At 44.6% G+C, this 14,624-nt stretch overlaps 2 protein-coding genes across 2 annotated transcripts in view; both read left to right on the top strand.

Moving 5' to 3' along the window:
• Nucleotides 1-750: 750 nt before the first annotated feature.
• Nucleotides 751-4,293, top strand: wfikkn1 (WAP, follistatin/kazal, immunoglobulin, kunitz and netrin domain containing 1). The gene is made up of 2 exons (XM_027137359.2): nt 751-1,314; nt 2,303-4,293. The coding sequence occupies exons 1-2, from the start codon at nt 1,093-1,095 to the stop codon at nt 3,821-3,823; spliced, it is 1,743 nt and encodes a 580-aa protein (XP_026993160.2). The 5' UTR covers nt 751-1,092; the 3' UTR covers nt 3,824-4,293.
• A 2,160-nt stretch (nt 4,294-6,453) lies between these two features.
• Nucleotides 6,454-14,624, top strand: part of LOC113636962 (integrin alpha-X-like) — a 33,730-nt gene continuing 25,559 nt past the window's right edge. Inside the window, exons 1-6 of the mRNA XM_027137325.2 lie at nt 6,454-6,684; nt 11,388-11,505; nt 11,719-11,819; nt 11,921-11,988; nt 13,137-13,251; nt 13,386-13,516. Of these exons, the coding sequence (XP_026993126.2) occupies nt 6,567-6,684; nt 11,388-11,505; nt 11,719-11,819; nt 11,921-11,988; nt 13,137-13,251; nt 13,386-13,516 (651 nt within the window). The 5' untranslated portion in view covers nt 6,454-6,566. The remainder of the gene's footprint in view (nt 6,685-11,387; nt 11,506-11,718; nt 11,820-11,920; nt 11,989-13,136; nt 13,252-13,385; nt 13,517-14,624) is intronic.

Here is a 14,624-nt window from a genome sequence, read left to right as displayed (position 1 = left end):
TATCTGGGAAAGATTTAACGCAACATCCAATGAAAAAAAGCGAGGGGTTGGAGATGTCATGCTTGCCTGTCTTCAAATCTTGAGAGCCCTGGTCATGAATACGAAGGACTCAATTATATATTAAACATTTTATTTGAAAGTAACCTTCAACCCAGCGTCTTGTTACTTAAGGTTAGTTCAAACTGTTCAAAATATTTTTGTTTGCCTGCAGAAATAAAATTGTGTTTAATCTGTAGCAGTTAATTGATTTCATAAATGCAACACACTACAGTTTTTTATATACTTTCCATAAAGGTAAAAAACGATATATGCCGTGTTATCTTCATTTTAGATGTCACAAGGGTTTTGTGGCTCCCTGTGGTATTTTTTCGGTGGGAAACGGCTCCTAATGGCTCTCTGAGTGTTTAAGGTTGCCGACCCCTGGTGTAGACTCATTTAGACTGATGTAGTCATTAGGTTTAACCCCAGTGTCAGTAAGACAGAGTGCAGTAAGACTTTTGTCTGAGATGATGTCATTTACAATAAGTGCTTTGGGTGACCTAATGTTCAGGAGCCCAAACTTTAGGAACTGTTTTAGTTTCTTGGCATATTTCTGGTCTAATTACAGTAAGATTAATTCGAGATTTTCTCGTGAATTTACTTTTTGATCTCACTGCTCGGGGAACAGACACAGTTTCTATAGGGTGAGCTTTGTGTGCATTTGTGTCAGTGTATTTAAATTTAAATCATAGTTTACCAGGAAACACATTCAGTAAAAACACAATACTTTAAGAGCGCGCTGTCTTTGATCTCAGAGTTATTTATTTTTAGCTGGTAGCTTTCACACGCACGTGAGCTCTGTGATGGTCTGTAACAAACCGGACACGAGGACTAACAAAGAGGGGTTAAAACAACACACACACACACACACACACACACACACACACACACACACACACACACACACACACACACACGCACGCACGCACGCACGCACACACACGCACACACGCACACTCTCACACACACGAACGCGCGTGAATGCACGTGCGTGTGACCGTCGGATGTGGCACTGTTTGTTCTAGCACGTGCGTGAGTTTTTAGGTTTAACCAATGAGGTTTGTTTATGTATTTTATTTTGTGATGACTTATGTGAGCAGTTGTACGGTCGTGCGTGTTTGTCGCTGCCACTTCCTCCTCCTCCTCCTCCTCCTCCCTTTATCGGGTCTCACTGCCGGCAGCGTGCAGCATGATGGGGTTTGTCCCAACACCCTGAACCCGCACCTGTGGGTGGACGCGCAGAGCACGTGCGAGAGGGAGTGCAGCAGCGACCAGGTGACCAGTTTACTCACTCATTAATGATAACGACCAATACATCTACATGGGAAAAGCCTTAAATTAATTCATTAAAAGGTGATGAATTATTCATTAGAATGTGGTGAAATATATTTGATGTATTTCTGGTTATAATATTAAAATGAATACAGTGTTATAACCTCAAGTCCTTCTGTACCGTCGTTAGTCCACTGTAATGCAGTAACACACCGTAGTTCACTAGAGGGCGCTAATCACTCACTAACCGTTATGTTTCAGTAACACTGCTGTGTGTGTGTGTGTGTGTGTGTGTGTGTGTGTGTGTGTGTGTGTGTGTGTGTGTGTGTGTGTGTGTGTGTTTAATTGGCTAAAAGATTTCTTCCCTGGTGTTACTACATTATTGTTTTATACATAAGATCCTTCACAGATGTTCTATTGATAGTCTTTACTCCAGGTTACTGACAGATGTAGATCAGTGTGAGCGCTGTGTTTAACTTCAGAGTTTCAGCGCTGTGTTTTTTTAACTTCATAAAAAATATGTAATAACTGTCTATAGCTGCTGTAACAGAACTGACACAGGAACTAACTCATCTCAGTGACATGAGTAAGAGTGTAAGCTGTGTACACCTCTGTAGAAAACCAGAAATAAAACACTAGGGGGCATGTCATAAATCCACTTCATCACATTTCCACATCATCTCTCTCTCTCTCTCTCTCTCTCTCTCTCTCTCTCTCTCTCTCTCTCTCTCTCTCTCACACTCACACACACACACACACACACACACACACACAATGTGTGTTTGCAGACTCTAGAGATGATCAGGCATGTAGCTGAGTGTAAATATGTAGTGAGGTCTTCCTGAAATCAGATGACAGAATAATGAACACACACACATACACAAATAAATCCTGTTTTTTATTATTTGCAGTACATAGAATATTGAAAATACTAATGTGTGTGTGTGTATGTGTGTGTGTGTGTGTGTGTGTGTGTGTGTGTCTGTTACAGGACTGTGCTATCTTTGAAAAATGTTGCACAAATGTTTGTGGTCTGCTCAGCTGTGTGGCGTCTCGTTTCTCAGATGATTCCTCTCTGTCCCCTGCTGCCCCTGATGGCCAACCAGGTACAAATATGTCAAATATGGGTGGGGCCAGCTGTAATGGCTTTCTGTGCAGCCAGCAGGGGGCAGAGTGTGTGTTGTGGGCGGGTCATCCGGTGTGTAAGTGTCAGGATCGTTGTGAGAGCGAGCCCAGCTTCACCTGTGCCTCTGACGGCTTGACATATTTCAACCGCTGTTACATGGATGCCGAGGCGTGTGTTCAGGGTGTGACACTCACCATGGTCACGTGCCGATATCACCTGTTTGCAAGCCCCAGCACATCAGACACCACAGTCCCACCCACACCCACTTCCTCTGCCCCTTTCCCTCCTACTCTCTACTCTAACCCCCAGCACCGGATTGTTTACCTGGGTGGAACTGTCAACTTTCACTGTGATGTTACCGGACATCCGAAGCCAGACATCACCTGGGAGAAACAGTCAGAGCATCGGGTCATGCGGCCAGATCAGATGTATGGTAATGTTGTAATCACAAACATCGGACAGCTTGTCGTGTACAATGCTCAGGTGCTTGACACAGGAATATACACCTGTGTTGCTCGCAATTCGGCCGGCGTTCTGCATGCTGATTACCCTCTTTCAGTAGTTCGTCGAAATGAACATGATGCCTTTGATGACCCTGAAACAGGGACAGACATTCCTGAGCAGCCATTTTCTCCATCTGACTGCTTGGCGAGTGTTGAAGAGGGAGAGTGTGGTGAGAGCCATGTGGATTGGCATTACAATGCCATGCTTGGATCCTGCCAGCCTTTCACACATGGAGGGTGTCTGCATGGGAGAAACAGATTTGAGACGTATGAGGATTGTCGAACATCCTGTGAGAGGGAGGAGGTGGCCCTGTGCAACCTTCCAGCGGTCCAAGGCCCCTGCAGGAACTGGGAGCCCCGCTGGGCCTACAATGCTGTTACAAGGCTGTGCCAGGCCTTTGTCTATGGAGGCTGCCGTGGGAACAGCAACAACTTCCGCTCCAAGGCAGAATGCCAGGCGAGCTGCCCTCGTCAGAGCTCACGACCATGCAGGAGCTGTAGGCCTAAGGGCAGGCTGGTGCAGAGTCTATGCCGTAGTGACTTTGTGATCGTTGGTCGTCTCACAGAGCTAATCGAGGACCTGAACTCTGGAATTGCTCGCTTTAGTCTGGAGCAGGTTCTGTGGGATGAGAAAATGGGCTTGAAGAAGTTCAAAGCCCGATATCTGGAAGTCACGCTGGTCCGCATGGACTGGAGCTGCCCGTGTCCCAACATCACTATGCTGGAAGAAAGCCCCCTGCTGGTGATGGGTGAAGTGCAGGAAGGCATGGCTGTGGTACTGCCCGAAAGCTACGTGAGACCCACTTCTGAACGCAGGGTGAAGAAAATTCAGGATGTTTTGAACAAGAAGACCTGTGAGATGCTGCAGAGGTTTCAGGACTGATCCTGTGTGTGTTTAACTTTATAAACCCTTTATTGGATTTTTACATGTGCTGATGTGTTATTGTGTTATGTTCATTTCTGAAACATAACAATAAGATTTAGGAAATTGTGACTATGTAATTTTAACATTATCCCTAACTCTAACAGATGTCCCTCTGTGTAAGTGTTCACGTTAGTATTTTATTAACAGAATTACTGACTCTGGTTCTCTGTGAAGGACAGAACAAAATACAACATGGAGGACATCTGCTATAAAAACTGTACAGATCTTTGTTTTGACATAAAAGTGCCAAATGATATGAAATGTGTGTGTGTGTGTGTGTGTGTGTGTGTTCAGTCTAGAATGATTAGATTGGTTGTTTTTGAGGTGTTATACGTTATATAGTATGTACACAGTGTTTTTCTCAGTTTTGTGTGTGTTCATGTCGACTTAATTGTTTATGACAATAAAATCAACCACACACTCAATAACACGGCAATGCATAGAAGTAATGTAAAGCTATAATTACGTTACATTTATGTTTAATTATTTAATTTAAATCTTTAATATGAGATGTGGTATATGTCCCTGTTTTTACACACACATACACACACAGCTGTAGCAGTCAGTACACACCCTAATGTGAGAACTGTAGCAGTCAGTACACACCCTAGTGTGAGAACTTCAAGTAACACCTAATAGTGTTTACAGTCTGTATAGACAATATTAATCTGTTATATATATATTTCAACTATAATAATAATAATAATAAACATTCCAGATGTTTGGGGAGAGCTAGATGTTGGCTAGGGTGTAAGCTCTAGAGGTAATGTTTGGGTGGCAGCTCTGTAAACTCATCAGGTTTCAGTTTGAGAAAATCTCACTTCAGAGAAAAAAGCATGAAGTTTCTGAGTAAAGGCGTAAAGGGCTGAGAGAAAAACGGAAATTGCTTCATGTGAATGTTTTTTCTGCTCTTTTTCACTGTGTGTGTGTGCTCGAGTGTCTGCGAGGGTTTTGATGGAAATTATGTGGCATGTGCAAATGTGTTAATGTGTTTGCACCTCTATATATGTGTGTGGGGGAGGGGAGATGTCAGTGGAGGGATGTGATGGAAATTAAACAGCAAGGTCGACTGTGTAAGTGTATATCAATGTGTGTAGAAATGTGTGCACATCGAGTGTATCTGATTTAGGAAACACACACCCATTTATTACCACAACTTCCTACTAACATACATACACCCACACACAGAGACACAAATACACACACACACACAACTCAGTGCTCAAAACCACTGCACTAATATGTTAAGTTGGGGTCAGCAAGGGTTCAGGGTTAGTGTTGGGTGAGTTTCATTCAGGTTCATGTTCACTTTATGGTATTTTTATTACAGGTGTGGGACTATCAGTATTGTAGACAGTGAGAATACAAAGAGAAAGAATTTATCTTCAGCACACTTTCTACTTCCAGATCATCACACTGTGATGTAATACATTTTTTCTCCATCTTTCTCTAAGGAAATTAAAGGAAATTACTTTTCTCTAAACTGAGGGCTGGTCTGATCTTTATAGTCTAAACACAGATCTGAATTTCCATGCAGATGTTGTCTTGGGTCTGAATCCTGCTACTTAACTTTCATATTATGTGTGTGTGTGTGTGTGTGTGTGTGTGTGTGTGTGTGTGTGTGTGTGTGTGTGCTTGTGTGTGTGTGTGCGCTTGTGTGTGTGTGTGTGTGTGTGTGTGCTTGTGTGTGTGTGTGTGTGTGTGCTTGTGTGTGTGTGTGTGTGTGTGTGTGCTTGTGTGTTTGTGTGTGCGCTTGTGTGTGTGTGTGTGTGTGTGTGTGTGTGTGTGTGTGTGTGTGTGTGTGTGCGCTTGTGTGTGTGTGTGCGCTTGTGTGTGTGTGTGTGTGTGTGTGTGTGTGCTTGTGTGTGTGTGTGTGCTTGTGTGTGTGTGTGTGCTTGTGTGTGTGTGTGTGTGTGTGCTTGTGTGTGTGTGTGTGTGTGTGTGCTTGTGTGTGTGTGTGTGCGCTTGTGTGTGTGTGTGCTTGTGTGTGTGCTTGTGTGTGTGTGTGAGTGTGTTTGTGTGTGTGTGTGTGCTTGTGTGTGTGTGTGTGTGTGCGTGTGTGCGCTTGTGTGTGTGTGTGTGTGTGGGTGTGTGGGTGTGTGCGCGTGTGTGTGTGCGCTTGTGTGTGTGTGGGTGTGTGCGCGTGTGTGTGCGCTTGTGTGTGTGGGTGTGTGTGTGGGTGTGTGCGCGTGTGTGTGTGTGTGCTTGTGTGTGTGTGTGTGTGCGTGTGTGCGCTTGTGTGTGTGTGTGTGTGTGTGTGTGTGTGGGTGTGTGCGCGTGTGTGTGTGCGCTTGTGTGTGTGTGGGTGTGTGCGCGTGTGTGTGCGCTTGTGTGTGTGGGTGTGTGTGTGGGTGTGTGCGCGTGTGTGTGTGTGTGTGGGTGTGTGCGCGTGTGTGTGTGCGCTTGTGTGTGTGTGTGTGTGGGGGTGTGTGTGCACGTGCCTCTCCCTCTCCCCCAGACGGTTACACTTCCTGAACCGAAAAAACAAAAAATGAAGTCTTGTATTCTTGTATTATTATATTTTCATATTTTTTCTAGAACACAAACAAACACACACACAACAGCACACTATAACACACATTAGAGTGTTTGTGGATGTGAGACAGAGAGAGTGTAATTATTTTGAAGTCATATTTAAAATCAGTTAAAGTTTTCAGCGCAGAGCTGTAGTGAGAATTTCACTTCCTTTTCATACCTTTTCATGTCTCTTTACACACACACACACACACACACACACACACACACACACACACACACACACACACAGACAGAGGGTTCTACTGACTGGAGGATGGCGTTACTTATCCTACTTTTCTGCGGTGAGTTTTTTCTTCTTCTTTTTAAAATAAACGCCTTTTAATTTAATCTAAATGTTCGCGTATTTTCCAGCTGTAATCTTTATTCTCTGGTTTAATTAACACACTATTTACTGTCAAACTCCTCAATACAGCTGTTGTCACTCTAAGGGTTACACACACACACACACACACACAAACAGTAAATATAAATCAATGTTAAAGCCTCCCGGTCTTTTTACTTAGTGGTTGATGAGAAACAACAGATTCAGGAAAGTGAAAGAGAAACAAAATAAATTTAAAAAATGAACTTATAAAGAAAAAACATAAAGAATGTAAATGTGTGCGTCGCTAAATTTTTTTTTTAAATACGCAACCTTTATCAGCAGCAGAATTTAAAAAAAAAGAAAGAAAGAAAAAGGAATTTAATAATAACTACTAAAAATTAAATAAATAAATGTAATGTATTATAAATAACAAATATAATAATATTTATAATACATGTGTTGATTTCCTCTTTAATTTTTTTTGTAGTTATGTCAATGACAGTTTGAACAGTCGGAAGGAGTTCTGATAAAAAAATCTCGGTGTATAACACTCTATAACATTGCTTTATAACAGTGAACTCGGTGTATAACACTCTATAACATTGCTTTATAACAGTGAACTCGGTGTATAACACTCTATAACATTATAATGATAATAGTATCAGCTGCTACACCCATTCCTGCCGGCAAGAGGAAGCCCTCACCAAGTACTGAGCACATCCTGGTTCAAGTACTGTTAGTGTTTATGGTTTACTGAGCCATCATCTTGTTCTCTGCCTTTGTACCACCTTGTTTTGTTTCTTTATTCATATGTATTTGTGGCCTCACTGCCTGTTTATTAGACTTCCTCTTGCCTCTGTGTTGGATTCACTTGCTCTGTGTGGTTTTTCATTAAAACACCAAACATAGACACCACCTGCCTCTGTGGTAACTTTAGAGAATACGTTGCCTGCAGGAAATCCAGTGGATGTTTCTCAGCAGCAAACCATTGTAGCTCACCAAGGTGAAATGCTAGCCACGTGACATAATATACGGCCCTAAAAGCTACAAACACTGCTTATGTTCAGGTCCTCTGTGGTGCTCCGGCTATCAGGCCTGAACCAGCTCAGAAAAAAGCTTCTAGCACAACAGACCAGTGCCTTGGTTTTCTGTGTCAATATGACACCTTCTTTTCTCACCAGCTTGAGGCTTACCGCAAGGGCTCAACAAAGTGTGGATTTATGATTCTCCTCCTAATCAGGGAGGCTGGTCTGGGGCAGTGATGCCAGGTCTGGACATGCTTCAGATGGCTGAGATACGTTTACAAACAGCTGCTGCAACTGCGACAAAGCCAAGACACAGCAGCTGATTATGCCATCAAGTTGCAAGCCAAATGTGACTGTAAGAAGCGTGACCTGACTCTGCCCCATATATTACAATGGCCATTTGACTGAATAATCTTTTCAGGAACCAACACCCCATTCACCCTCTACAGCCATTTCCAGTTCACAACAGCAGTTCTACAGCAACTACAGCCAGGTTTCCTGAGCTTATGCAACTCTGTAAAACCTGAATATCACTGGAAGAAAGGCACTGATGTTTATACTGCAGTCAGCCCTGTCACCAATATCCTTCCTGTTCAGAGAAATGCATTCTGCAACCTTACAAAAGTTTCTTGATCCAGACATGATATCTATCTAAAAATAATATAACGTCTAACTGAAAATAATAGAATCTGTTAAACATTTAGGAAAAATCCTGCACAAAATCCAGTACGTCCCTGAACAACGATGGCCACCAGAACTGGTTTTGGGCCAGCTGGATTGTCCCTGTGATGCCGGGGTGGCCGGAGCTAGGGCTGGTATGTAGGAGCTCTAGGAGAGTGGTACGCAGGTTCTCGGGCACGTAGATTCTTTCTGGAGGACACTCGGTAGGTGGCGGCGTCTGCACGTTGGCCTGGGAGATCTCTGTCAGGACGTCCCACTGGATCGGAGCAAGGATCTGGGTCTCGGGGATGATGGGTTCAGGCGGTGCCTCCAAGTCTAGCTCTCGGTGCACACGTGACAGTGCATCAGCTTTAGCATTCTTGCTTCCTGTACGGTAGGTCACGGAGAACTGAAAGCGCGTGAAGGACATGATGGGGGTTCATGCACTTGGCAGCACGGAGATATTCCAGGTTTCTGTGTCTGGTCAAGACTGTGAACAGATGTTGTGCGCCCTCCAGCCAGTGCTCTCTTCAAATGCTGCTTTCATAGCTAACAGCTCACGGTATCCCACGTTGTAATTGTGCTCCGTGGGAGATAACTTGCAGGAGAAGTACATGCATGGGAACACTTTGTTGGCCGGCCCCCGGTGCTGAGACAGGACGGGTTAGTGGCTGGACTGGGTCAAGAAGGTGGTTTTCCATTCGTCTCCCTCTCTAATGCGGATGAGGTTGTAGGCACTACTGAGATCTAGCTTGGTGAAGTACCACGCACGGCGGAGTAGTTTCAGGGCTGAGGGGACAAGCGGAAGAGGGTACCGGAACTTCACCGAGATGTTGTTTAAGGCTCTGTAGTCGATACATGGCCATAGACCCCCGTCCTTCTTCTTCACGAAGAAAAAGCCTGACGATGCTGGGGACACAGAGGCCCAGATGAACCCCTTCTTAAACTCCTCCTCAATGTACTCCTTCATGGCTGCCGACTCTGGTTGTGACAGAGGGAAGATTCTCCCCCGGGGTGGTGTGGCACCCGGCAGGAGCTCGATGGCGCAGTCACAGGTGTGGTGTGGTGGTACCTCGGTTGCTTTGGTTTTGCTGAATGCTTCTGCGAGGTCCTGGTACTCACTCAGGCAAGCTGGAGCAGCCTCTCTGTGGAGTGGTGGTGCTGGGTGCATGCGCTGCCCCAGCTCAAAATTCATAGCTCAGGCCAGGAGATGACTGGGTTGTGGAGCTTGAGCCATGGTAGCCCTAGAATGAAGGTGTGCCGGGAGAGTGGATGATGTGGAAGCGGATCTGCTCATGATGATGCTACCCTACTTGTAGGCTGAGGTCCCTTGTCATACGCGTGATGCTCCCTTCTCCGAGCGGCTGGCCGTCAATACCCTCCATGGCCACAGGGGGCGCACAATGGGTTACCGGTACGTCATGGACCTGCACAAACTCCTCTGACAAAAAGTTCCCGGGTGCACCTGAGTCGATGAGCGCAGCCAGGCTAATTTTTATTCCTCGCACCTTGAGGTGTACATTAATCTGAGCACAGTTCTGTGATCGAGGAAGGGAGAGGTTCCGGCTATTCGGAGTGTTACGCTTGTTAGGTGGTCTGATGGGACAAGCCGACAGCCTATGTCCGAATTCCCCACAGTACAAGCAGAGGCGCCAGCGGAATCGCCTGTCTCGTGCGATGATTTGCTACTGGTGTCATTCCTCAGGCTGCTGCGCTTGATCGGAGAGCTGAGCTGCGAGTTGATAGACCGCTGCTGGATCGTTCGGTGGCAAAGTCTTCTGTAACGAAGAGTCATAAGGCGGATGATCCATTTGCAGCTTTTAATAAAGACAAACTCGTAGTCATACAGGCAAGGTCAGGGCAAGTAAACACAATATCGAAGAGCAGGCAGAAATCAGAAACGGTAAGACAAGCAGAAGGTCAGGGCAGGCAGCAAACAATCACAAAAGGAAAACACAGAATCAGAAACCGAAACCAGAACAGAGAAAACATGGGAATTGCTCTGAATGATTGCCGGAGCAGATCAAGACTTCACATTGGTTTCAAGTTCACGTTCAGTCATTATAGGAATCGATTGATGAGGAACAGGTGGTGGAGCAATCAGAGTCAGTGATGAATTCTGGGAGCTGTAGTCCAGGAGAGATAGTATTCAGGAGATGCTTCTCTGAGTTGGTTTTCAGTAGGCATGGGCGGTGCGCTGACCGTGAAAGGAAGATCTTTTGCAAAACAACATAAATAATAATAATAATTAGAATAATAATATCCATCCATCCATCCATTTTCTACCACTTATCCGGGGCCGGGTCGCGGGAGCAGAAGTCTAAGCAGGGATGCCCAGACTTCCCTCTCCCCAGACACTTCCTCCAGCTCTTCCGGGGGAATACCGAGGCGTTCCCAGGCCAGCCGAGAGACATAGTCCCTCCAGCGTGTCCTAGGTCTTCCCCGGGGCCTCCTCCCAGTTGGACATGCCAGGAACACCTCCCCAGGGAGGCGTCCAGGAGGCATCCGAAACAGCATCGGCCGCCTGTATCCGGGATCTTGTCCTTTCGGTCATGACCCAAAGCTCATGGCCATAGGTGAGGGTAGGAACGTAGATCGACTGGTAAATAGAGAGCTTCGCCTTGCGGCTCAGCTCTTTCTTCACCACAACAGATCGGTATATCGACCGCATCACTGCAGAAGATACAGCGATCCGCCTGTCGATCTCCCGCTCCATCCTTCCCTCACTCGTGAACAGGACCCCAAGATACTTAAACTCCTCCACTTGAGGCAGGAGCTCTCCACCAACCTGAAGGGGGCAAGCCACCCTTTTCTGGCTGAGAATAATATTAATAATAATAATAATAATAATAATAATAATAATAATAATAATAATAATAATAATAATAATAAAACCAGTAATCTTATTAGTGTAACTTTCATTGATGTATTTAACCTTCACTGATGTATTTAAATTTTGAACAAAGGTACTTATAGTAATCTGTCTGTCTCTCAGCTGTCTCACTCTCTGATGGATTTAACATTGATGTGTTGAAGTTAGACGAATTCTCAGGAAATGAAGAGAGTTTTTTTGGATACAAATTGCTGCAGTATCAGTCTAAGGAGACGAAACAGTGAGTATTTATTTATGATGATCAGCTCAGTTTGCATCTATCTATGTGTTCCTGCAGCCTGTATGTTGTAAATGATTGAAGATGATTGAAGATGATTTAAACTTCAGCTGGTTGTAAATATTTGGCTAGGAAATCATCCTAAGTGAGAAACCCAGCATGTGAGGTGATGAGCTGCTGAAAGTCATATTGTGTTTGTGTGCTGTTGTTTGTTAGAATTATAGTAAGTGCCCCACTGAGTGCCAACAGATCAGGAGCTATTTTTAAATGCCCGGTGGAGAAGAATGAATGCACCCAGTTTTTTAAACCTAAACCAGGTATACACACACACACACACACACACACACACACACACACACACACACACACACACACACACACACACACACTCAACTAACCAAGCTGTCCTGATCCTCAGACTTGAAGACGATCAGGTTCTTCGGGATGTCGCTGGCAGTGAGGACGTTTCCATCATCCACACTCACTGTGAGTTTAAAACATTATCACACTGACAGTTTATCACTTTTCCTTACTTATGGGAAAGACCAAGACACATCATCCTCTACACCTGCTCTCTCAGTGAGGTCACATCCTCTACACCTGCTCTCTCAGTGAGGTCACATCCTCTACACCTGCTCTCTCAGTGAGGTCACATCCTCTACACAAGCTCTCTCAGTGAGGTCACACTTGGGTTTTCATATCCACAGAGGACACTTGGGGCCTTATACATTTTCTACTTTAACCGATCCAGAATGCAGCTGTATTGCATGTTACCAACCTCCACAAGTTCCCCAACACATACACTCCTTCCATTGGATGCTTGTAGCTTTCACGTTCTATATTTTTAGCTCCTGACATTAAAGCATTTCTAAAAGTTGCTCTGTATTATAGAACTTTATCAAGAAAGAACTCATCATTGCATGTTCTCCCCGTGCCTCGGGGGTTTCCTCCGGGTACTCCGGTTTCCTCCCACGGTCCAAAGACATGCATGGTAGGTTGATTGGCATCCCTGGAAAATTGTCCGTAGTGTGTGTGTGTGAGTGAATGAGTGTGTATGTGTGCCCTGTGATGGGTTGGCACTCCGTCCAGGGTGTATCCTGCCTCGATGCCCGATGACGCCCGAGAAGTTCGGATAAGCGGTAGTAAATGAATGAATGAAGCACTCATGAAGAATGTCAAAATCCAACCACAACTTCATTGTTCCAAGGACGATTTTTTTTTCTCACCCGCCCGGACATATATGCTGTGGATCCTAGTAAATGTAAGGAGCTTCTGATTTCAGGAACAAAACAAGATCATTCAGTTTGTCAGCCTCCAGACAGACAAAGCACACACCGTGTGGCGTGACATCTAGTCACACACGGTGGAAGAGATTTTAACAAATAAATAAAAAGAATTTTTAATAAATCTCCAGAGATTAAAGTGAAAGTCTTTTATCCAGAACTAGTAAGCAAAGTTCTCTACCAAGAATGTTCGGCTTGGATTTCTCCACTTAAAGACCACAAGACATTCAGGCTTTACTTCCATCACCGCTCCCCTGATGTTCCTAGAACAATGGGATTCTTTTGTAAAAATGAGACTAACATGGTATTGTTTTAAGTGTCATTTTTATTTCCCATTTGGTGATGATGTAGAGTTGCAGTCCGAGTGTCACTCATGAGTGTGATGGAAACTCATATCTGAATGGAATCTGTTACCAGTTCAACAGCAGTCTGGATTTCACCACCAGTTTCACCCCCGCTTTCCAAGGTATGAGTGTTCACTCTCATAAACAAAGCTCTTACACCATGAGCTAAACACTGTTCATATCAGGAATTTGTCATGGTGTTGTACTATAACTAAGACACATAAATATCCAGTTATTGTGGTGTTGTTTTTTACAGAATGCAGTAAGAGTAAAGTCAACCTGGTTTTCCTTTTCGACGGTTCTCAAAGCATGCAGGAATCTGACTTCAATAAGAACAAACACTTCATATGGGACATTATGACAAATCTCAAAAACTCATCTATCGAGGTGAACAAACAAGAACGCACAACACCACACAACACACAACCCACTACAACACCACACAACACACAACCCACTACAACACCACACAACACACTACAACACCACACAACACACAACACACTACAACACCACACAACACACAACCCACTACAACACCACACAACACACTACAACACCACACAACACACAACCCACTACAACACCACACAACACACAACCCACTACAACACCACACAACACACAACCCACTACAACACCACACAACACCTCAACACGCCACAACACACGACACACTAAACACCACACAACCCACTACACACCACACAACGACACTACAACACCAACAACACTACAACCCCACCCAACAAACTAAAAAACCACACAACACACACCCACTACAACACCACACAACCAACACCCACTACACACCACACAACACACGACAACACCACACAACACACAACCCACTCACAACCCACCACAACACACGACAACACCACACAACACACAACCCACGACAACACCACACAACACATCCGACATACATACAACACCACACACCGACCCAACCCAGCGACAAACACCACACAACACACTACAACACCACACAACACACAACCCACTACAACACCACACAACACACAACCCACTACAACACCACACAACCCACTACAACACCACACAACACACTACAACACCACACAACACACAACCCACTACAACACCACACAACACACTACAACACCACACAACACACAACCCACTACAACACCACACAACACACTACAACACCACACAATATACAACCCACTACAACACCACACAATATACAACCCACTACAACACCACACAACACACAACCCACTACAACACCACACAACACACTACAACACCACACAACCCACTACAACACCACACAACACACAACCCACTACAACACCACACAACACACAACCCACTACAACACCACACAACATCAGAGGTGGGTAGTAACGAATTACATTTACTTCGTTACATTTACTTTAGTACATTTTTTGGGTAACTTGCACTTTTTGAGTATAATTAAAGACTTTTACCAAAGTCTTTTACTTTTATCAAAGGCAGATCCCCC

The sequence above is a fragment of the Tachysurus fulvidraco genome, chromosome 18 (genome assembly GCF_022655615.1).
Source record: "Tachysurus fulvidraco isolate hzauxx_2018 chromosome 18, HZAU_PFXX_2.0, whole genome shotgun sequence".
Lineage (NCBI taxonomy): Eukaryota > Metazoa > Chordata > Actinopteri > Siluriformes > Bagridae > Tachysurus > Tachysurus fulvidraco.
The sequence above is the reverse complement of the archived record's forward strand: the minus strand, read 5'-3'. Positions and strand labels throughout refer to the sequence as shown.